Here is a 23,856-nt window from a genome sequence, read left to right on the forward strand (position 1 = left end):
TTTTGATAAATTATTTTTTGATAAATTATTTTTTAATTTAACAGGAGGTGAGGGAGTGAGGTGGCAGGTGCCTTAAGGGGGTGAGTCAAGGTGAATACTGATGCAGCTTAAGGGGTGAGTCAAGGTGAATACTGATGCAGCTGTGTATGATGATTCGCCGGTTGCCGTGGTCAAAGGAATGGTCAAAGACAATGTTTGTACGATGGCTATGAGGGTTCTCATGTAAGGTAGGGGTTTGCCCTGTATTTGAAGCTGAACTATTAGGGGCCTTTGAGGGCCTTAAGCTAGTATGGGAGAATAGTTTGTCCTTGAAATGGATTGCAAGGAAGTACTTAATTTCTTGAATAGTTAAATTTTGGATTAAAGTTTGTTAGGGAAAATAGTGTAAGGAATATTTATATTGGAAGGAGGACTTTTGTGTGAATCATGTCTTGAGATAAAAGAATTGAATGGTAGATGGTATGACGAGTTTGGCTATAAGAATAACTATCGAATGGCTGTGCATGATATTATGACGGTTGAAATTTCTACCTCAATGTTAGAAGTTGGTTGATAATTTTTTATTATAAAGTTAGAAGTTGGTTGATAATTTTATTATATTATGTTATTTAAATATATAAATTTTATTTTTACCTAAATTATTTAAATATACAATTAAAAAAAGCATTATAATAGTTATTTTATTATTTTCTTGTCATGATTTTTAATCCAAATAATATTAATGATTTAATATATAATCTCATCTCTTACTAAAGGGAACCAAATACATGTATTTATGTTAAATTTATAACAAGATTTCCTCACCAATGCTACCAGCACGGCACGGAACGTGTTTCCAACCTGCTATAAAACCAGTTTTCCATTTGCCATCCGAAAGGTCTCAAGCAACGTCCACGGCTTGCCGTTTTGGAGGCTCAAGGTTATTGTTTGATTATTTGTCGGCGAAATCCTCGGCGTTGTAGATGACGGTGATGTAGAGAGAACAACTTGGGCAACAAGCGATTTCCTCGCCAATCTTTAGCTCTTCTTTTGTTATCTGAAAAAGGTCACCACAAGGGCATGGATATGTGTATGCCTGCAACTCCTCGTTCCACTGCATGTCCTCTATCTCCACATCGTCGTACGACATTGTTAGGTTTATCAAACCTGTAATTTGTTTGTTAGGTTGTCCTCTATTGATTTTTGTTTTTTTTTTGGGCAGAAAAGGAGAGAAACTTTGGCGTCAGCCTATACACAAACGCCAAAAGCCAAAGCAAGGACGAACAGAGCTTTTTATGGCAGAGATTACTGAGTTGAGTCTCTTATAAAGGGGAAATCTTTAGGGTTTTCGTTTTGAATTTACATGGGCTTAAACTAAGTTATTCAAACTGCTTTGAACTTTGTAGAAGCAAGGCGAGAAAAGGAGAGATTTGAGGTTGTCGGGTACCAAGTATTTATAGACCTTGGACAATCCCTGCCCTGTCCTTAGCCATATGTGCGGATCCAAATCGGGTCAAACGGCTCCTTTTATAATTCGTTTTAAAGAAAGTTGAAAATTAGTACATCGGATTTTTCAGGGATTCAAATTTTGTGTGAATCTAAATAAATCTTGTAGGATTCGTGCCTCGACTCTTTTGCGAAAAAAATGAAGGGCTAACAATGCATAGACAAGCTTGTGAAAATTTCGCAAGTCATCATCGTTAAAATTCGGAAACACGATCTAACATTATTTGCCGAATAAAATACGAATCCAACATAACAAATTCATATTTCCAAACATAACACAAAACGCAAGAATCTTTACATTATTGCATGTAGAGCAAGGGACAAATTAACCATCTCAGAGATTATTATGATGATTAAGTCCTTAATAACAAACATGTTTGGCCCTAGACGACATGAACCTTTTACCTTTTCATTTGCAATACTTTTTGAACCAAACACCAATGTTAAGAAAGCTCTCGAAGTCGGATTGCGGCCTGCAACAAAACAATCATGTATATATATATATATATTAGATATCAGCAGTATGACATTGTCGTTAGGTTTTGATGAGTGATTAAACTAAGCAAAATATCATAAGTTTCTTCATCATAGCAGGTGTTTACCTTTCAATTGCATGGATGTCATTAGGAAACAGGATAATTTTGGTCTCAACTCCTCGCTCCTTTAATGCCCGTGCATACTATGAGTTTCAAACAGCAATTGTCAGACGTGACTGGAGTTGGATCATGTCAACTTTCAGATCAGAAAAAGGATGTGTTCATGCGGGTGGGACTGTGAGTACAATAGTAGACAACACATATTGTAATCAAGTATCCTATGTTACCCGGATGCTTTTTCAAAATACATATATCCAACACATTCTAATCAAGTAGACACAATTGTATACCTATGTTAGACACATAAATCTATCTTACACTCACCTCCAAGTCTAAGTAACATAATTAAAAATGAATTAAATATCCATCATATTTCATGCTATAGAAAGGAAAGTTATCGTACTTGCAATCCCCCAGAAACTGGGACACGAAGATCCTGAGCACCTAGAAGAAAGATGGTTGGAGCTTTAACCTGCAAAGACAATAAAAGACAAGACTTCATCTCATCTGATTGTTCACATGATAACCCTTTTTAAGGGAAGCAATGCAAGTTTTAGGGTACCACGCCATGTAATATACATGGATTGATTTTGCTTTATGTAATGCTAAGTCTCCACCAGTGCCAAAGCGTGAAGCATGAAGCTAACCAGTTTGATTGGCATCTCTGGTTCATGCATCATACTGGAAAATCAGTCTTTTGTCTAATGTACCTTAGAAATATGCAATATAGGAGACTTGCTGTAGAAGTGAGTCAAGTGTTCAGCTGAAGGTGCTTCAGTAAAGATAGTTTTTCCTTTTCTTCCGTAAGATTCCACATAACACCAGTCAGGAATATCTGTTGTGGCAACCATGGATGAAAGATTACAAACGGGATTCCGTGCGGCAGCTGCAACAAACTTATCCGGTGCCTGTAAAAGGTAAGAACAAGTTTCACAACCTCTCATCCTGTAATATCGAAAACCATAGATTTTCCCTTATACTAAATAGACACTACCACAAATTTATATTACTTCAATAGAAAGCCTAACCTGACCGATCAAGTGCGTAGTTAGAAAGCCTCCATGTGAACCACCAAGAACAGTTATTTTAGATGGGTTGACAAGTCCTTTCTCAATGACATGATCTATAGCTGTGAGAACATCATTGACATCCTGCGCATGAGTCAATGAACGAAGGTTCATAATTTACATAACAATAATCCAAATAGTTACACCCAATATAATAAGTTAATGACTTGAGCACATGTATATCAAGACTAAGCACCTGAGACCCAATTTTCCCAGGAAGAGATTGCAATGCTTCCTCGCCAAATCCCAGTGAACCTCTGAAATAAATTAGCAATGTTGGATGAAGATAAAAGTTATGCCAGCCATTTTTATGTAGATAAATCATAAAAAGCTATTTTAAAAAGGAAAATCCTTAATCATGTTAAAGCAAAGATCACAAAAGACCCATAAAGTATTTTACTGTTAGCTATAGGATGATGTGCTGTACTTGAAAACTATCAGCATGACATTCAACTCGATAAAGTACTTTGGGAAGCAAATATGAAATTAAAGCATCTTATAGAAGGAAAATTTAAGCAGTAATGTGAAAATGAAATGACAAGAAAAACCGGTTCCTATCTCAAGTTAAACTTTCTGAAGAAGTAAAGGTATACTTTCGCTCACCTATAATTTACAATTAATAAGCTGAAACCAAGTGAAGAAAGAAATGCCAATGACTTTGAGAAGCTTGACAAAGAGACGGAATGAGGCCCTCCATGAAGGACCACTATTAGCGGATCAGGTGCATTGTTTACCTTGGAAGATACAAATATCGCCTCAAAAGACCTAGCAGCTCCTGAACGAATTGAACATATTTCATCACCAAAACCATTTTTTTTTTCTTATTTTCATAATGGCAGTACCTTCTATACTAATCAGAGGCCAATGAACACCATAGCAAATAAAACATTAGTTTAGCCTTCAAATCATTCACAAATATATATACAACTAAAATAAGGGTAATTATTGCGAACATAAAATCATGTTTTTATCTTTTCCTTTATGGCTTTCAAAGAGGTTGAGGGAAGTTTTTTATGTCAGCTTTTAAGTTTTCGTTGAACTTTTTCCAGTAGTTGCCATCATCAGCTATCACAATGATAAAATATCGTAAAAAAGAAAAAGAAAAAGAAAAAGAAAAATATATACTGCTAAATGTTGTTATCAAAGCATGTTAAGATACAAAAATAACAGCATTGAGCCAAACTAGTTTGCAATACCTTTAGTCAAGCAATCAGAAACATCTTTCACTGGAATTTGCATGATACCAAACTGAAGATGTGAAAGCAGAGACGTAACCTGCACCATCAGATGTAAACATTAAAAGAAAAACCTTGGTATAAAAGAAATGCAGAATCAGATGAAACAAAAGCAAGCAAAATAAACCTTCTCTGAACATTTAAAAATGGGGCTTGAGACATTTAACCAATGCCAAGCGGTTGTATTAGTCGCTTTGTCCACAAGGCAGCCATATTTGATTTGAGGAACATCTATTGGGCTGCTACACACTTTGAGATGAGGAAAGAACAACTGCAAATTTCATTTCTCTTTGTTTGGGAAGGAAGGAGAGATTATTGGTTGAGAAAGAAAATTAATTTTACCAGCAATAATGTTGTCCCCGTCTAGTGTCAGAACATTCCATGAAAAACCTGAGTCAGCAGTGCTGATTCGTAATACTTCACCACTGTAATATGGTAATTACGTCATCAAATAATGAAATAGAATATAAAAGTCTATGCACCTGACAAACTGACATATAACCAATAGTCACCTTAACACATTTACAGAAAGTATCACTTGACAGCTGCGCCAATAGGAAGATAAAATCATAGTGCATCCATCCGAAAGCCATGGCTTACTAAGAAAACTTGAACAGTAAAGCCCCGGAAACTGACCATCCTCGGCACAGTTCACAACAGGAATCTGCAAAGATTTAATAGAATAAACAGATTAACCTGTCACATGTAAACCTGAGAAAGTAGAGATTAAAAACAAGATATGGTAGCAGCATGTATATATTCCCACAAAAGGATCATAATAATGACCCAATTTGGTTTTCTTATATACCAAAACAGTAGTCAGCAGTAGAGGAAAGAAAGCAGCAACTAGAGGGAATGGGAATTGGGGATTTAGTATGGTTTTTTCTCCCCCCAAAGAACCCCAAATGAATCTCATAAATTGCATGCTCTAAACTGAACTCATCACCTTAAACTTAAGCAGTGAAATGTAGAGAGCTTACCACATCAATTATCTTTGTAGATGAGCATAGCTTGCCATCAGTAGGCCAATTAATTCGGTGAAGAGAATCAGTTGCAGAGTGCGCTCCAGAGTCCACTGAGGCTTTTGCAGACAGAAACACAAGGAACTTCCCATCTGGGCTGGGGGAAATGAAACATAACACACATATAAGGAGGAAGCTCCAAAGATGTAGACTGTATGTAAAAAGAGGCCCTCTTTAAACATTTAGCAGCTGCTAAATAAAGGTTCCAGTTAATTAAGCCATATTGATGGAAGATTTTCATGGGAAATATGCAATTCTAGACAGTCATACAAAGACTTCCACGCAAAGATTTACATTGCATTCTCTGAAAAGAAGCAACAAACAAAGACGTTCAACCAAGATATGGTACTCCACATATAACAGAGCCTCATATGTGCTATAACAAGAAAAGATGGAGAGAAAACTCTTCTTTCCTATCTTGACTAGTAAAACAAGGAAACAAATATTATACCGTTAGACAGCTACCAAGCAATTAGAAGAAGAGAAATTGAAAGTTTAACAGCAATGAATTATTTTACAAACTCGTGCATGAAGAAACTGATTTGAACTTTACCCAGGCTAATTACAGAAGAGGAACTGAAATAAAGGCGGGTAAAAGAACTCATGTTTTACATCAAGAAATTTATTTGAACTAAACAAATGCAACAAAGATATGACGTAGTTGGATGAACAAAAGTTTTCTAAACCTTGTAAAGACAACAATCAAGTCTTCTCCCACATCACAGGGTAGACATAAATTGTTTGCTAAAAAGGAACTTCAAGAGGCACTCAGCAGTTTGTTCAGCTATCATCTACAAGATTTGAGGAAAAGAACACAAAAAGAGGAGCTGGGGAATTCTGAAAAAGGATTAGAGACTACCATATGCTTCGGGCACAAGCCCAAAAAGTGAGGGTAAGAGTTAAATAGCATACCTGAATTGCGGAAAGAATGCACTACTTATGCTTTGTGTTAAGTTGAAAACAGTCAATTCCTCCATTGATCTGTCTCCAGAAAATTATGTATTGTGATTAAAGGTAGCACATTCAAGTTCCAACATGAAAACATATGAATGAAGAAAATGCTGAGATTAAAAGCAATTTAGTGAAGCAAGCAACCCACTTGAGATCTGACTCAGCAGCTTCTGACTTATAAAGTGGAACCTTCACCGCATATAATGCACAGGGCCTGTTATAGCAGTATTTTATACCAAGTTTTCTCGGATTTGCTGACCACCCCACGAAAACCAAATATTGGTCGATGCCTTCCACTGGTGGAGCCCAAACGACCTGTCCTACACTCAAAGACTTTGCAATTCCTTTAACAGCATGTACCTTGCCACTGTGATATGGAGGGAAGTTTAGTGAGGGTTCTTCCACCGCACAAAAGCTCTGTGCCATAGCATTGATTAAAATAGAAAACCATATGTGAAATGAAACCTGTTAAGATTTATCACAAAGAGTGCAGGCTGCCTTTTTCCTGCATAGCATTCCCCCCATTCTTCCTCCCAATCCCCTTGACCTTTCCAGCTCATGCATTCTTTATCTTTTGCAGCACCTTGCTTGTAACCCTGACAATCAAACGAAGGCTTGCAGGGAGATGGTTCCTCAGCAGCATAAGCAATAAGAGATTCATCAGAGTTCCAAGATATTCCCTCGAACCTATACCATTAAGAAAGATTTCAACTTTGCTAAGTTTGCTGGGATAATAGCTACCGATAAAGTTACTTATAACAATCCTGTAGCAGCTGCAAATGCTACTACAACCAGGCAATGATGCTCTTATGAGCAGTTCTAGAGTTTCTACCATATTTACATTGATGAAGGTGAAAGTTCAACTTAAGTTACTTAAACCATTCACTTCTGGATCAATGACTATGTTAACATAGTCTGCAAAACTGTATCATCAGAGAGAAGAAATTTACCAGCCATCAGCATACACTGAGCCATGAGTGGATTGGGGAATCCAGAACTCCTTCTCCAACCGAGATGAACTCCATATTTCAAATTGTGTGGGAGATTCATTTTCAGGATTTCTAATCACAAGAAGCTTGGAACCTGATGGTGAAGGAACATTTATAGACACTCCTGTCATCTCAACAGGAAATGGTGCCCATTGGAAGTTTACATTATTGTTACTTTCTTTTAAAATACTAGTTGACAACATAAACTTTCTTTTCTTGTTTGCCAAAAGATTTGGTTGACTAATTGAAAACATTGCTTGGGAGCCTATTCCTGCAGCAAAAAATTTCAAAAAACAGCATTGGGATCAGCGATAGCATTTTGGTTTTAAATAAAAAGAGGAACACAAAAGAGAATGATGAAGAAACGTTAGCCTTCCTACCACTTTCAGACTTAAAAACCCATGCCTTGTCGATGCTAGAGATATTAGTAAACTCTTGAAGTAATTTAGACTGGGAAGCATATTCTTCCTCGGTAGCTTCATCTAGCCCCACTGGCAATTCCTTCACTGTACCAGCTTTAGAAGAATCCATGGCCAAAATAGCCGGTAGATTTTTTCTACATGTAGGATGAAAAAGAAAATAGTCAAGGAAAGTTCCAACAGAAAACTAAGCAGAAATATGCTTCACATTCCCACGAAGAAATTTGATATTCATCAATCAGGTTTCAGAAAGCACAGCAAACAACATAGTCTCGAAAATATTATTAAGCCAGAACGATAGATCCAACGAAGTAATGCGAGCAAAAGATGCAACAGAGCTTGGATGTAAAACACTTAAAACTACAAATATGACTTAAATTCGTTTTTGAGTAATCTTATTACTTTAAATTCACTAAACGCTAATCAGCCATCATAGTTCCACGATGACACAATACATATTCTCTAGTTTTGTACTTTGTTCCAGCCAAGATATTGCCTAATGCTTGTACGACTCCACTCCAGATTAAAATCACAAACAAGTGTATCCTAGAAACAGGGATAGGCTAGCAAATCTGAAATGATTTCAATTCAAAAGGTACCAAGAAGATTCCTGATACTGTGCATGAATTAAGTTGAATATTTTGCAATCATTCTTTGCATTAAGTTTGAACTATAGTACTATACCACTTCTCAATAGCACAGGTCAATAGTCAAGCAAATCTGAATACCCAAAATCGATTATTTCAAGATATTGACCCTGATTATACATTCCAAAGACGCTATAATCATCCCATCAATCAAGAAATGAAGAATACAACTATTTTGTATCGAAAAACAGTTGACCCCCAAAACTAATATTTAAACTTGACAGCTCGCTCCAAACAGTATCGAACAGGCAAAAAGGAAGCTAAACAAAAGAAACCCATCAACCGGTTTACCATCAAAACAACAAAAAAAACTATCTCTTTTCCAAAAAAGGGAAAAATGTACAGAAAGAGCTTACACGTAGTGAGAAATGGGAGTGGAGCTGAAGAGTGAGAGACGAGGTTGAGAAGAGAAAAATAAAGGAGAGAATCGAGGAGAAGCTGCTAATGTCCCTGACCAACTAGAGATTTTGTTGCTGATACTGGTGAAGGATGCTAATGGTAAGGTCCTACTCATTTCAAGATTCCTAACTTCGACATTTCTTTATTTTATCCACCAATTATTAATTACAATTAAGTCTGAATATGGTTAAAAAAAAAAAAAAAGAAGAAAAGCAGCCAAGTGGATGCCCCCTCCACAAAAGGATAAAAACATCCATCCCAAGAAACTAAGTAACAAGTAACAACCTTGTAAATTGAAATTGTACTCACGGATTAGTCTAGGATGAAATCGAGTCAAATCCAACATAACTTTAGAGTTGAATCGATTTCACTCAAATTATTGTTAGAGTTAAATTATTTGTTTAGAATATTTTTAAAATTTTAAATTTTTTATATATTCTTTAGATTTTTTAAATTATTAACATTTTTAAAATATAAAATATTGAATTTTTATGAATATTTTAAAGTTTAAAAATTATTTTAAATTTTAGTTGAGAATGATTAATTTGTTCATTTTAAAATTGATAAAAATTAAAGGGTTATTTACAATTATTCAAATTATTTAAGTTACTCGAATTATAAAATTTAACTCAATTTAAATTTAAAACTTGTATAACTTGAAATTTGAAAAAAATTAATTTTTTGAATTGAATCAAGTTTTATCCACCTCTAATTATCCCAACTCTTATCGGGATTAAGATAAACTTATTTATAGAATTCACATTAATTATGTTAAAGATTAGTTTTTCATATAAAATTTTATATTATATAATTAAATAAAAATATTTAAATAGTTAGATGATTTAAATAAAAATTTTAAATAATTTAATAATACTTTGTAACTTTTAAGGTTAAATGATCAATATATAAATTTACTAATAATTTAAAATTTTTGATATAACTTATGTAATTTAATTTAGTTTATTTATATAATCACATCCTTAACCGGTGATATTAACAATTTCAAATTCAAAATTAGGCCAACATCCTTTCGCTATAAGTAATTTTTGAAAAGATAAACTATTAAATATTAAATGTGTTATATTATTATAACGAGAATTAAACTTCAATTACATAATTAAAAAATAAAATAAACAACTATCACATCAAATCTCATGTTTGTAACTAGCCTTTGTTTCGTAAACATGACTTGACCACAGACTATTAAAATCTTTGTCTGTGATTGGCTTTACCGATTCGATGTTAGTTGGGCAGTGTCTGTTCATTATGTAATGGATAAAGAAAAAGCCCACAAGCCCATCATCTTAAGCCTGTATCAATCAAGGAACATCTCTAATGCATTAACAGAGACGATGGTTAAATGAAAATTTTTCATTTTCAGTCCTTGTCAAATATTAATAATTCAGGTTAACTTTTTAGATTTTAGTCCTTTGGATGGCATTAAAATAGTAAAATTACACTTTACCTCCTAAAAATATAAAATTTTTAAAGATATAAATTATTAAAATAATAAAATTATATTTTTTATTATCATAAAAATATATAATTTAATTCTGACCCCTCTAAAAAAATTTTAACCTCACCCCGTAAAATTTTCAAATTTCACCTCTTAAAATTTTATTACAAAATTTCAAACTTCATCAAATCAATTAAACCCTAAATTCTACCATTTAATTTTTTTTTCCTGGTCCTGTGTTATTATGAATGATGAAATGATAACGGCTTTCGTGCTCCACTACATAGGGAAAAAAGAAAAAGAAAAAAAAAACTCATCCAAACAGTCTATTCTTTTATTGAAATTCAAAGATGCCACACCATCAGTCCTTGTCAAACACTGCTACACATTTTCTAAAAGACGCAGAATCTGTCCAATGCCTATTAACCAACTCAACTTTGATTATGAATCTTCCATTGCCATTTTCGATTTTTAGCTTTTGAATTCTTCAAAAACCTTACATTTTACTATTGCCATTTCAAACTTACCAGCTCTGAACCGCAAAACGGATTACAGACTCAAAGACAGAGATGATATAGGTTTTTGGATTTTTATATTAATTTTAAGTATTTGAATTTTAGACTTGTTTTTGATAAAGTGATGTTTATTTTATAGCTTTCTTGAATATTATTCGATAATAAATTTTATAAGATATTATTTTAAATACATATATATAAGATTTTTAAATTATTTTTATTATTTTAAATAATTCAATTTTGAGTAACCACATCTGATAAATTTAAACTCTATAAACCATCGTGGGTTTTATTTTATTTTTTCTTCAACCCTACCCTACTACTCAAAAGGTAATCAATTATGATGAACCTTTGATTACGCCTGCTTCCTTATTGGCTGCTTGTTTTGAACTTTCCCGGTCCACCAACGAAATCCCATTACGATCAAAGAGTTGACTTCAATTTGCCCAGTCTTTCCATTTATCTTCAAACTCATTTGCTCTTATATGTTGCCATTTTCATTCCCCCTAAAGTTTAGGTATAAAATTCATTTTTTTTCTTTTTATAAATTGAAATTGTTTTTCATTTACAAGATATTTAAATTTATGTCACAACACATAAATGAGTGCATTATGCACTTATTGAATTGATAGCTCGTGGTATTAGAATAATTTGTATCCATTCTCAAAGTATGTACTTGTAACATAGATTTGGGTTAGAAAAGAAAAACCAAATAAATATAAATAATGGATCAAATATACTTCAATTTTTTATATTTTTATACATTTGAAATTTAATTTTTTATATTTATAAATTTAATTTTAAAATTTAAAATTTAAAATTCAAGTCTAATTGTTAATTAATATAATTTTTTCTTTAATTTGATAGTACTTTATTTTGAAATAAAAAAATGCTCATTTACTAGTAATGTAAAAACAAGAGACATTGTAATAAACTTAAATTTAATAGAAAAATTTTAATTGTGTCAATAATTGAACTCGTACTTTTTAATATTAAAAGTCATAGAACTAAATTCTTCAAAATAAAATTAGAAAGGCTAAATTTCGAATGTGAACAAAGTAAAGGGACCTATAACACCATGAAAAACAATAACTCGTAATCAACCTTAATTTAGTAAAAAGTTTTTAATTGTGTGAATAATTAAATTTATGTTTTTAATTCTAAAAATACAAAAACTAATGCAACGTTTGGTATGATGAAAATCACTTTCCTGATAATTTAATTAGTTAGAAATTGATTTCAACGTTTGATATGTTAAATTTAATTTACTTTTCTTAAAATTTAATTTTGCCTTAGGAGTTACTTACTTTCTAATGATCATAGCAATGTGATTCTTATAATAAAATGTGACAAAGTTACTTTCCCATGTAGATTAAAAATTTAAAAATATATATATTGATTTAGAATGTTAGTATATTAATACACTTAAAAAAAACTATGATTTTGTTCTAGTTGCAAATTTGATTTAGCACTTGTATTTGTGTGAAATACTTTTTTTTTGTAAAATTATTCTATTTAAGTTGTGTAAAATTTGTGGGTCAATGTATTAGTATGAATAAAATATATCATTAATTTTTCTTAAAAAAAAAGAATGGTAGTATTTTCTTTTTGTTTTTTGCCTATGAAATTTTGATGATTTTAAATGATTTGTTGGCTACCATTCTCAACCTGAAACGGTAAGGCTTTTATACTTTTCTGATGGCGGGAGCCAATTTCCTCACAACTTTGGTGACCATTTGCTTATGTGGTAGCTTTCTTCCTGTTGATTTCCAGGTTATTTGTTTCGTGCAATCCATTGATTAACTGGCATGCTTGAAAAATTTTAGAAGAAGAATAAAACTAGTATTTGATTGCAAACAAAAATTGACAGATCAATGAGAAGGGATAATAGATTTTGGAGCATATATAAAATAATTTATCTTGTTTTGATCACTTTTTATCTTGAATATTTATTCTATATATTTCAAATTTATTTACTTAATACTGTACTAAATGATTTATTAATAAAAAACTAAATACTTTTAAAAAATGATTTATAATTTTAAAAATTAAAATTAAAACCTAATCATTTACGTTTCATTACATTTCAAATTTAATTTTTTAAGAATAAATTTAAACTTTTTAAACATAATCATGTTTAGTTAGGGCAATTTTATAACAGCCATATTTTATTAATTTAGTAACAAATATTTTATTAACATACGTACTCATTTAATATTTTACGGAATCACAATCATATTTTATTTTAAATATTTAGTAATAATTTCATTATAGGTCATTTTGGATTCATTTAATATTTTATACTCTTTTAATATTTAAATATTTATTAAAGTTAATTATATTTTAAGTTTATCTTAAATATAAAGTTATAGATGCTATTTTATAATATATTTTAATTAGTAAATATTACATAAAAATGTATGGGATTGTACAGGATATTAAAAATATTTAAATCCATATTTAATAAAAACATATTAGATAAAAATAAATGAAAAATGTACCTTGATATATATATATATATATCATACATTAATATTATTTTTTAATAAAAATAAAATCATAAGTTATCATTATATTCTCATAATAATAGTGAAATAAAAAAAAACAGAGAGACTAAAACAAAATATCTATAGCAGTCATATGATTTGCTGTAATAACTCTTTGATTTTCATTGTTCTTACAGGGCCATGTGGTAGAGATACAAACCCCTTTGAAAAGTAATAGTTTATCTCCATAGCCTTCTTAATTGTCAACAAAAGCAATCATCGAAGCTCCCATTTTTCCACTTTTCCCCAGTTATTAAACCAAACCAACCAGCTCTAGTTCATAGCTAAACAAAGCAAAAAAAAAAAGAATGAGAACCAAACTCAGCTATGTCTTTATGTTTTGTCTCTTGTTCTTTGTCTTCCATGCCAATTCCCAACCAAGCACCATAGGCTACACTTGCAATCTCAACCAGACCACTTATCCATGCCAAACCTATGTTTTTTTTCGAGCCACTGCACCTAATTACCTTGACTTAGCTTCCATTGGTGATCTTTTCAATATCAGTCGTTTAATGATATCAGAGCCAAGTAATATTTCTTCTCCATCAGCTCCTCTTATCCCTGATCAGTTCCTCTTTGTTCCGATTTCATGTGTTTGTAACTCCATAAATGATACCATAGGTAGTCTTTCAGCTGCTAATCTTACTTATACATTCATAAGAGGTGATACTTTTTATCGGGTGTCGACTTTGAATTTTCAAAACCTTACTACTTATCAATCTGTGGAAGTTTTCAATCCTGATGTTGTCCCTACCCAAATTGATATCGGTCAAAGAATTGTGTTCCCAATTTTCTGTAAGTGTCCTAATGAAACCCAGATTCGAAATGGAGTGAATTACCTTGTTTCTTATGTATATCAACCGTTGGATAACTTGTCTGTGATAGCTTCGAGGTTTGGGATTCAAACACAAGCTATAATTGGTGCTAATAACGGTAGTATCCAGCCATATGATACCATATTCATCCCTGTCAGTAGGTTACCTGTTTTGACTCAGCCTCAGGCTGAACCAACTCCTGTTGCTTCTGGGAAAACTGAGAGGACAGGTGTCATTATTGGACTGTCGATTGGGTTAGGAATTTGTGGGATTTTGATGGTTTTGTTGTTTGTTGTGTTGGTTTATAGAGAGGTTTTATCTGGGAGAAGAAGAAAGGAAAGAGATGAAGAGAATCATAGATTGAAGATGAACAGGCCTGGGATGGGGGTTAAGGGGATTGAAGCTAATTTAATGGCGGATGTATCAGGTTGCTTGGATAAATATAGGGTCTTCAAAATTGAAGAACTTAGAGAAGCCACCGATGATTTCAGTGACAGTTGTTTGATTCAAGGATCTGTTTATAAAGGTTCCATTGATGGAGATAATTATGCTATAAAGAAGATGAAATGGAATGTTTGTGAGGAGCTTAAGATCTTACAAAAGGTAAACCTCTTTTTTTGTCCCTTAATTTCTTGGAATAATTTTCTGTTTGTTTACCGTGAAAATTTGATACTCGGGTAAAAGTACCACTAAGACTCTTATACTAAGAGTGGGTTTACATTTTGCCCCATTTACTTAAAATATGAGTAAATTAATCTTTATATGTTAGGTTAAAATGTAAATTGATCATTCTATAAAAAATTTAAAGACTAGTTTTTAACGATCAAAATGGATGACTGACTAATTTACTTTTTAATTTAACATATAACTATTAATTTATCCTTTTATTTTGATAAAGAGAACAAAATATAATTCACTCGTAGTATAAGAATTTTTATAATAATTTTACTAGCTTTCTTGTATTTTAGGACTAACCTGTTAATATTTTTCCAAGGATCCATGTGAAAAGAATTATATTGAAATAGAAATAACTGGTAATAATGAAATTGTTTGATGGGAAGATTGAAAACATTCTTTAGCAGATGAGGACATGAGTGGAAGGACTTAATTAACAAATGATGATAGCAAATGTTTGAGTTTTATATTACCAATAAAATAATGATTAGGTTAAATGACCTGTCCATTGATTAGGTTAATTAAAAAAATTAAATTATTTTTAATATTCCCAATTAAAGAGTTTTCTATTGTTTATACTTGCTTAGGAAGGCCATTAGGTTCTTGACTTGACTTGAATTTTGATAAATTGAAAATGATGGCACCAAAGGTGAACTCACCTTGGGTCCATTTATTTAGTTTTGGATTGTAGTTTAATCATCAATAGAATAAATAAATCTCAAATTTATAGTTTAGTCAAATTGATTCGAGCAATCATCTTTAAGAGTGATATCATCCAGCAAGTCCAGATATCATTATCCTTACACTTCCATTGCTATTGGATTACTCTGGTCATTGAATTTAAGCTTTAAAGATTTTGTGAATGGCAAAAAAAACAACAACTAAAACCCTGATTCTGAATCTGAATCTGTCATATGAAGGTAAACCATGGAAATCTGGTGAAGTTGGAAGGGTTCTGCATTGATCCTGAAGACACAAGCTGCTACCTGGTTTACGAGTTCATTGAAAACGGATCGCTTTCCTTTTGGCTTCACGAAAACGACAACGAAAAACTGAGCTGGAGAACAAGGTTAAGGATTGCGGTTGATGTTGCCCATGGTTTGCAATACATCCATGAACATACAAGGCCAAGAGTGGTACATAAAGACATCAAAACCAGCAATATTCTTTTAGATGCCAACATGAGGGCCAAAATAGCCAATTTCGGGTTAGCGAAATCCGGCTGCAATGCAATAACGGTGCATATAGTCGGCACCCAAGGTTACATTGCTCCAGAATATCTTGCTGACGGGGTGGTGTCGACGAAAATGGATGTTTTCTCCTTCGGGGTTGTTTTGCTCGAGCTTGTATCAGGCAAGGAAGCCATTGATGAAGAAGGAAGGCTTCTATGGGCAAGTGTTGAAGGTGTTTTGGAGGGGAATGAAGAGAGGAAAGAGAGGCAAGTGAAGGAATTCATGGATGAATGTTTACTAGAACAGAGTTTATCAATGGAAGGTGTGATGAATGTTATGGCTGTTGCCATTGCTTGTCTGAATAAAGATCCCACTAAAAGGCCTAGCATGGTGGATATTGTTTATGCATTGTCTAAGAGTGATGATTTGATATTCGATGAATCCGAAGATTCTTTATCTGCTCCTCCGGTTGTAGCAAGGTAAAGTATCGCTCATGCTTGAGTCAAGGATCCCATGTCAGCGATATTATCCATATCCGACACTCATTGTAGTGACTAGTGATACTTGTAGCATATACTAGAGATGGCTGTTCAGCTTGTATGATAGTTGCCCCCTTCCTATTATTGGCCTATAAAGTTGTACTTAAATATATATAAATTTTTGAAGTGCTTGAGTTTTTTTTTTTTTTTCACAATTTGAAAGGTAAATAAAGGGAGTGCAAGGTTTATTTTATCCCAAAAACTAATTTCAACCACAAAAATCATCAATTTTTTCCTTGTGAAATGCAACTTTTAATCTAAAATACTGTGTCAAACGTGACTGCATAACAAAGCCGAGAGAGAAAAAAGGAGGTTAACGAGATGGAATAGAGCACGGTGCAGAAATGAAGTGGACAAGTGGTGTTTAGATACCAATGCCACAGTAACTTTCTCCCCCAAAGGAAAATGACAGCAATGGCCTATCACCTATGGTCCCATGTTTAGAAGATTTACCCTTTTGGCCCATCTCTCTTCACTTCCATTTCTACTTTGTCTTAACCTTTTCCATACAAAAAAAAATCCAAACCCATGTAGTTCACACTTTTCCCTATATTCTAAATCATTTCCTTGTAATCACATTTTTGTCTATTTCTTCTAACCCACATCAAAAGTTTTGTTTTTTTTTTTTCACTTTTTTTTTATATAAAGGGGGGAAAATGGTGTTTTGTCAGTTACAGAGCCCTCAGCTATGCCTATTGCCCTCTAGAATTTCCAGGCCGACTCAAACCTCATGTTCAGCCAGGTAAATTTTGAACATGAATTGTTGAATTTAAGCATCTGGGTATGATTGGAATCCTAGGAGTAATGTACATTGGTGATCATATGATTTTAAATTACTCATTTTTATCCAATTTCTTTTTTTGTTGTTGATGGAATCAAAATTCTCCGAATTGATTATTTATTGTGGTAAAGATATGGTTCTTGGGGTGTCCTTTGTGTGTTTTGATCTGCCTTGGACCAAACTAATAAGTCCCAAAGCTTTGCATTGTATGCACTATCATGGTTACAGTCAGAGATATAGTGATCAACTAGATAGAGACGGGGGTGTTCTTGATCATGTCATTTCTTCATTTTTACCGTTTATAAAAATCAAATAGGATAGCTTAAAATATTGGGATTTTGAGTTGATCTGAATTTATTTTAGGTTCAAGTGCAGTGATCCCTCTATTGCATTTTCTCAAAGCAAAAATGACCGCTAAATGAGATCGATGTTGATGCAATTACCTTTTCATTTTCCTTTTTTTTTTAATCTTCTTTGGTTTGTGGTTTCATATAGAGGGATGTGCTATGAAGGATTGCCGTTTCTTTTTCATTTACATATAGATGGGGTGTATTTTGAGCTATTATGCATTTGAAGTTTCTTGAATTTTGTTGTAGAACACAAAGAATAAGAGGTTCAAACAATATGATACTTCTTCAGAAATCAATAAGCAACTTTTGGTGGAACAGTTCTTCATCTAACAATGTGCAAAACTTAATATACAATCGAGGTGAGTCCTAGTTGTTAGCATTAATAGTTTGTCAAATCAAATACTTATGTTCAATCCCATGAATGAGTAGTTAATAATTATCCATTGATATTAACCATGCAACTGTCATTGTTCTTGAAATCCATGCTTTCTCAAAAGAACTATGATAGCTTTCCTCCTTCAGGAAAACGAAAGGTTACTATTCAAAGCACAACAAACAACTCAGAGTGTGTTTCGGATAATTCAAATGTCGAATTCTTTAGGATGGGCCAGCACAACAATTCTCTGGTGAGTCTTAAATCTTTAATTTCAAAAGACTCAACATAGTAATTCTTTTCCTTTTCTTGGACGGTAGAGCTGTAAGGTTGATGGGGGATAAGCTGGGGTCCGTTATGCCTTATGTGTCTTGATTGTTGTTGTTGCAGGTGCAGGATAACCAAACTATACTTGTGTCTGGAACTTTGTCATCATTTTTCTTACTGAGATTGTTGCAACTAGATTTTATCAACTCATTAATAAAGATCGTTCATGACGTATTTCGGCATCTACATCAGACATCGACGGCTACAAGCTTACCTTTTGCCTGCCTATCTAGTTCCGTGAATAAACCAAGACCTCTTAACTTGGATGTGTCCTTGCCTACAATTAAGGATCTTCGATGGAACATTTCACGGTTACTCTATTTATTCAACATTCAACTTGAGAAAAATGTTGCCACGTAAGTGAAAGTTACCTTTTGCCTGGGTTTTATGTATCAGAGCTAAGAGATTCATTTGTTGCAATTTTTTGTAGGATTCTTGTGGTTCTCCTTGTAGTATGCGTCTCTTTTATAGTTGTCGGTGGTTTCTTGCTCTTCAAGTTTAGGTAATTTATAATCAATCTTTATTTATCTAAATATTAATTTGTATATGATTATCATTGTTTGGTTTTAGTTTTCATCTTCAAATACGATAATTCTATGTTATTTTCCGGAAAATCACTAATTCATAGTGGACAAAGAGCTCTAATGCTACTTTCGTTATGCTAATATGGTAGCTATGCATTGAACAACACAGGGGAAATACACATTCTTTAGAAGACTGTGTCTGGGAGGCGTGGGCATGCCTGTGTTCATCATCTACCCATTTAAAAGTACGTGGTGTGTTATGAATCTAATAATTCGGTTGCTTCAAAATATTATTGCATGATTACCAAAACAAATTCGAAAACTTTTGAGTCTGAAAAACATATTCATGTCCTGAACTGCAGCAAAGAACACGTATTGAACGTGTTGTTGGCTTTGTTCTTGCTATATGGGGCATCTTGTTTTATTCTCGATTGTTAAGCACAATGACAGAACAGTTCAGAGTAAGTACCTTTGGACAAGAGCTCATTTTACCTCTTTTCCTTCCCCCCTCCCCCCCCCCTTCAATAGCTCGTGTTATTTATGTAAACTACCCCGTTGGAATTTCGTTTTTGTGTGACAGAGAAACATGCAAAAACTCAGGGAAGGAGCGCAAATGCAAGTTTTGGAGGCTGATCATATCGTCATTTGTGGGTTAAACGGACGTCTGTCTTTCATTCTAAAGCAACTAAATAGATCTCATGAACTCGCTGTGCGTTTAGGGACTGCTACAGCCAGGTAAACATTATACTGCCATGATTTTTCCCCTTTTTTCATGCATAATTATTGGTTTCTACGTGCATTATATTTTCATAGGAGGCAGAGAATTCTTCTTATGTCAGATCTTCCGAGAAAGCAAATGGACAAACTAGCTGACAGCATTGCCAAGGATCTTAACCATATCGATGTCCTCACAAAGAGGTATAAAAGCAATGCCCTCCTTTCCCCTGAATATATAAACTTCTTAAAACGTATTTGATTCATTGCATTTGAATCATTCGTGTCAATAAGTTTCTGTTTCTTAAACATTGGTTTGTGCTTGTGCAGTTGTAGCCTTAGTTTGACAAAATCATTTCAAAGAGCGGCAGCTAATAGGGCACGTGCCATTGTCATATTGCCTACAAGAGGAGACCAGTAAGGCCTTCATCATGTTTTAATTCTCGAGTGTTGGTCTGCAAGCAACCATGTCGCAAAGTTTAGTTGAAGTTTTATGTAATAATATTATGTTCACTTTATTTATTGTAATACGGACAGTTCTGTTCAAGGGATGTTTAGTGACAGCAGTTTGTTAACTGATTAGGTATGGAATTGATTCTGATGCATTTCTCTCTGTACTAGCACTTCAACCTATTCCCAAGATTGAAAATGTCCCAACAATTGTCGAGGTATGTTCATCTGTATAACCATAAGAAATGTCGAGTTTAATTTTTGACCCTTCGTTTTTTATGATGCAGGTTTCAAATTCCACTACATGTGAGCTCTTAAAGTCGATCTGTGGACTGAAAGTAGAGCCAGTAGAAAACGTCGCTTCTAAATTATTTGTTCAATGTTCTCGGCAAAAAGGGCTCATAAAGATCTATAGGCACTTGCTTAATTATAAAAGTACATATCTCATTGAAAATAATCCATTTCTTTTGTGTTCCAATTTATTTTTCGATTTTAGATTCTTTTCATATCATTATGTTAATACTTTTCTGCTCCGAAACTAATTTATATTGTGTTATTGCAGAGAATGTATTCAATCTTTGCCGTTTTCCTAGTCTAACAGGATTGACTTATAGAAAAATAAGACGGGGATTTCAAGAGGTAATAAGTTTTTCACTTAACCTTAGCATTCATCGGTCACGGTTTTCTTATGTTGGTTTGTTTTCAGGCAGTTGTTTGTGGTCTTTATCGAGGCGGTCAGATATACTTCCATCCCAAGGATGATGAAATTCTTCAGCAAACTGACAAAGTATGTCTCGACAATATGACTTTTCAAACTTTTACATGCATATTCCTCCATGTTTTGAATATCGTATAGCCTAAATAATGTAATCTCAAAGAAATTATTATAGATTTTTATGTCCATGTATCTAAATGTAGGTATTGCTAATTGCACCTATTCATAAGACATGGAAACAACAACAGGCATTGGAGGATGACGGAAAAGAAGAAACCAAAAGACTCCGAGGCATGGAAGTTTTCAAAACAATCGTTGATACTCCAGATCATGATTTCGAATTAAGAAAGGAACAGTTTACTAAAATCGTAAAGCGTCCCAAAATATTTGGATCAAAGGTATATGCTTTACAAAGAGATAAGTGCTGTAAGTGACAACATCTATTGAACATTCTTGAAATCTTACTTATATATTCTTTTGGTCCGAAAAAGTAGGCATCAGACCAGACTATCGGACCCACGGAATGCATACTTATGCTTGGATGGCGCCCAGATGTTATTCAAATGATTGAAGAATATGATAATTATCTCGGCCCTGGAAGCGTATTGGTATGCTTTTATTTTCTTTTGGGAGTCTTATAGTCTCGATTTTCAACTGTAAGTGTCAGATTGTATCACTTGATGGAAAACTTCTGTATTACAGGAAATATTATCTGATGTTCCATTAGAAGAAAGGAAGAGAGCAAGCTCCCTTTCAGGTCAAGCAAAACTAAAAAATGTTCAGGTTATCCATAAGGTACTTTCTTATTTAGTTGCTCATGTGGTGTGGAATGACTGCAATGATAAGCCTTTTTAAGGTTTCGTTCTAATATTGTTATTTTGCCTTCACACGTTGCAGATCGGAAACTCCATGAACTATGATACGTTAGAGGAAACTATAATGAATGTACAAAATAATGTCGTGAAACCGAATCGTATTCCTTTTTCCATTGTTGTGATTTCCGATAGAGAATGGCTTCTTGGAGGTAATGATAATTAGTAGACGATGTATCTTTTGGTAAAAGTTATCCTTCGGCTAACTATTTGCTTTTCAGATCCATCTAGAGCAGACAAGCAATCTGCATACTCACTTCTTCTCGCGGAGAATATCTGCAATAAACTCGGAGTGACAGTAAGTTCGGTTCAATATAATCTTGATAACATCAGGGTCTTGAATGTTAATATTCTAGCGTTAGCCAATAAAAAAAATGCTAATATTTGAGATTTAAGTAGTCTGAGAACTGTTGTTGATCGTTCCGCAGGTGCAAAATCTGGTTGCAGAGATTGTTGACTCGAAATTAGGCAAACAAGTAATTTTTGTTGCGAGTTTGAAAATTTTCTCATTTTATTATCTTCAAATTTTCCAATTTTTGTAATACTTAGATCAAACCCTGCAGATTACGAGAATCAAGCCATCCCTGACTTATATTGCCGCGGAGGAAGTGATGAGTCTCGTAACAGCTCAAGGTCTCGAACTTCTATGACTGTATTCATATTGTTTCGATGTTTAATCTTTGAAACATAACTCTTATGTTTTGCATAACAGTGGCCAAGCACAGTGAACTGAATGAGGTCTGGAAAGACATTTTGAATGCTGAAGGTGATGAAATATATGTAAAGGTAAAGACACATATTCTGACATTCGTTGGGGAATATAATCTTTCAAATATATGAAAAAGCTCAGAAAAAATAAAAGAAGTAGTATGTTGTTACTTACCTATGTTTCTATGCAGGATATTAGCCTTTACATGAAAGAAGGTGAGAACCCTTCGTTCTCCGAGCTAACCGAGAGAGCATGCTGGCGTCAAGAAGTTGCGATAGGATATGTGAAAGACAATCATAAGGTACGTTACACTTTTTGCTGGATTATAAACACGGTTTCTTCGATGCCTAAATGTGTTTTCTTTGTTCCACCTCAGGTTATTAACCCAACTCCAAAGACAGAACCTCTCTCCCTAGGAATGTCGGATTTACTAATCGTCATTTCCGAGCTCGAAGGCGAGCAACCTATTGTCGTCTAAAATGCAAGTAACTCCAGCCATTTTCGTTCAACTTTGCATTCTTTTTTCTCTCAATAAATTCTTACGGTTCCAAGGGTGTCGACTTCGGAAACTGTTTCATAGATAAGGCTGTCCATGAAAATATGTTTTCTGTCATGGGAAAATGTTGTAAATTTTGTAGGAAAAGCAATAAATTTCTTCTTTTTTCCTGAGAAAAGTCATGTTACTATTTCCCTTTATCAAAAATAAATGAAAGAAAATCTCTTGGATGAGTCCAAGAACTACCATTAAATGGTTAAGTTCGCAATTTATACCGGCAGCTCAATAATTTATGTGCGATAAATTAATAAAAATCTGTCATTTAAGTTGAATTTTGATAGTTATCAAAATATTAAATTGGATCGGTGAAAATCGTCAAGTTTGATCGGTTGAACAAAAAGTTGACAAGTTGTTCGGTTTGATATAGTACATTAATTCCTTTCATTATTAAAATTTTCATTCTAAGATATGTCACATGAGATATGATGTCTAATTTAGCTGTTAAAATAATGATTTTAGTAATGTAATGATATTATTAATATAACCTCAATAGTTTAAATATATAATTAAAGTGTTTTAAAGTTTAAAGATTAATTTAAAATAAAAATAATACTTTAGGGATATCTAGTGTAATTAATTTTTTAATAAAATTTTTGTGCTTGATTGATTGAAAATTGTATATATCTATAAACACAATTATGTGGCATATCTAACAAGTAGCCATTTGCTATTGTATAAAACAGATATGTATAATTACTAATTATTTAAGATTTTAAAATCAATTAATTTAAAATTACAAAATCTTCTTAATGCATTAATTATATAAAAATTTATGGAAATTATATTTTAAAATGTATTAAAAGGTAAATTAATTTCACATATTAAATATATTTTAAAATGTATTAAAAAGCCTACCGAAACGCACCATGTGATTTTCATCTTTGAATTAAAAACTATAAATTTTAAGAGTTAGAACATGCTTCAATTTTTTCTATATTTGTAAATTTGAAATTTAGT

General features: G+C 33.0%; 3 protein-coding genes and 1 pseudogene across 4 annotated transcripts; 2 read left to right on the top strand and 2 right to left on the bottom strand.

The window, feature by feature from the left end:
- Nucleotides 1-663: 663 nt before the first annotated feature.
- LOC108473737 (diphthamide biosynthesis protein 3-like) lies at nucleotides 664-1,556 on the bottom strand (annotated as a pseudogene).
- A 123-nt stretch (nucleotides 1,557-1,679) lies between these two features.
- LOC108473735 (acylamino-acid-releasing enzyme) lies at nucleotides 1,680-9,005 on the bottom strand. The gene is made up of 18 exons (XM_017775463.2): nucleotides 8,768-9,005; nucleotides 7,726-7,901; nucleotides 7,307-7,616; nucleotides 6,822-7,043; nucleotides 6,505-6,723; nucleotides 6,318-6,386; nucleotides 5,364-5,502; nucleotides 4,896-5,047; nucleotides 4,726-4,808; nucleotides 4,511-4,632; nucleotides 4,345-4,423; nucleotides 3,752-3,923; nucleotides 3,345-3,405; nucleotides 3,110-3,232; nucleotides 2,792-2,989; nucleotides 2,485-2,553; nucleotides 2,088-2,164; nucleotides 1,680-1,958 (listed from the first exon to the last, which is right to left on the bottom strand). The coding sequence occupies exons 1-18, from the start codon at nucleotides 8,923-8,925 to the stop codon at nucleotides 1,895-1,897; spliced, it is 2,493 nt and encodes an 830-aa protein (XP_017630952.1). The 5' UTR covers nucleotides 8,926-9,005; the 3' UTR covers nucleotides 1,680-1,894.
- A 4,355-nt stretch (nucleotides 9,006-13,360) lies between these two features.
- On the top strand, nucleotides 13,361-16,654 carry LOC108472694 (serine/threonine receptor-like kinase NFP). The gene is made up of 2 exons (XM_017774243.2): nucleotides 13,361-14,745; nucleotides 15,738-16,654. Exons 1-2 carry the CDS (start codon nucleotides 13,636-13,638, stop codon nucleotides 16,470-16,472), a joined length of 1,845 nt encoding a protein of 614 aa, XP_017629732.1. The 5' UTR covers nucleotides 13,361-13,635; the 3' UTR covers nucleotides 16,473-16,654.
- Nucleotides 16,655-16,742: 88 nt separating this feature from the next.
- On the top strand, nucleotides 16,743-23,017 carry LOC108472617 (putative ion channel POLLUX-like 2). Of its 2 annotated transcripts, XM_017774164.2 has the most exons (24): nucleotides 16,743-17,270; nucleotides 17,906-18,018; nucleotides 18,182-18,285; nucleotides 18,423-18,715; nucleotides 18,790-18,861; nucleotides 19,053-19,128; nucleotides 19,246-19,344; nucleotides 19,464-19,618; nucleotides 19,697-19,801; nucleotides 19,928-20,014; nucleotides 20,181-20,265; nucleotides 20,335-20,482; nucleotides 20,610-20,686; nucleotides 20,754-20,834; nucleotides 20,966-21,160; nucleotides 21,257-21,370; nucleotides 21,465-21,557; nucleotides 21,660-21,786; nucleotides 21,856-21,932; nucleotides 22,063-22,110; nucleotides 22,198-22,267; nucleotides 22,347-22,420; nucleotides 22,534-22,644; nucleotides 22,720-23,017. In XM_017774164.2, the coding sequence occupies exons 1-24, from the start codon at nucleotides 16,957-16,959 to the stop codon at nucleotides 22,819-22,821; spliced, it is 2,820 nt and encodes a 939-aa protein (XP_017629653.2). In that variant the 5' UTR covers nucleotides 16,743-16,956; the 3' UTR covers nucleotides 22,822-23,017. The 2 variants fall into 2 exon arrangements, with proteins under 2 accessions (XP_017629653.2, XP_052875072.1); XM_053019112.1 differs by having other exon boundaries at nucleotides 22,534-23,017.
- The last annotated feature ends 839 nt before the right edge of the window (nucleotides 23,018-23,856 follow it).

Source organism: Gossypium arboreum, chromosome 9, assembly GCF_025698485.1.
Source record: "Gossypium arboreum isolate Shixiya-1 chromosome 9, ASM2569848v2, whole genome shotgun sequence".
Classification (NCBI taxonomy): domain Eukaryota; kingdom Viridiplantae; phylum Streptophyta; class Magnoliopsida; order Malvales; family Malvaceae; genus Gossypium; species Gossypium arboreum.

What these genes read in the sequence shown, in the direction of transcription:
- LOC108473735 (XM_017775463.2), bottom strand. Translation starts at nt 8,925, where the DNA reads ATGAGTAGGACCTTACCATTAGCATCCTTCACCAGTATCAGCAACAAA. An exon ending in TTCTGATTGCTTGACTAAAG is followed by an intron (nt 3,924 to 4,344) that starts GTATTGCAAACT and finishes CAATTCGTTCAG; the next exon opens with GAGCTGCTAGGTCTTTTGAG. An exon ending in GACATCCATGCAATTGAAAG is followed by an intron (nt 1,959 to 2,087) that starts GTAAACACCTGC and finishes GTTTTGTTGCAG; the next exon opens with GCCGCAATCCGACTTCGAGA.
- LOC108472694 (XM_017774243.2), top strand. Translation starts at nt 13,636, where the DNA reads ATGAGAACCAAACTCAGCTATGTCTTTATGTTTTGTCTCTTGTTCTTT. An exon ending in AGCTTAAGATCTTACAAAAG is followed by an intron (nt 14,746 to 15,737) that starts GTAAACCTCTTT and finishes TGTCATATGAAG; the next exon opens with GTAAACCATGGAAATCTGGT.
- LOC108472617 (XM_053019112.1), top strand. Translation starts at nt 16,957, where the DNA reads ATGGTCCCATGTTTAGAAGATTTACCCTTTTGGCCCATCTCTCTTCAC. An exon ending in CATCATCTACCCATTTAAAA is followed by an intron (nt 19,129 to 19,245) that starts GTACGTGGTGTG and finishes CCTGAACTGCAG; the next exon opens with CAAAGAACACGTATTGAACG. An exon ending in TTGCCTACAAGAGGAGACCA is followed by an intron (nt 20,015 to 20,180) that starts GTAAGGCCTTCA and finishes TTAACTGATTAG; the next exon opens with GTATGGAATTGATTCTGATG.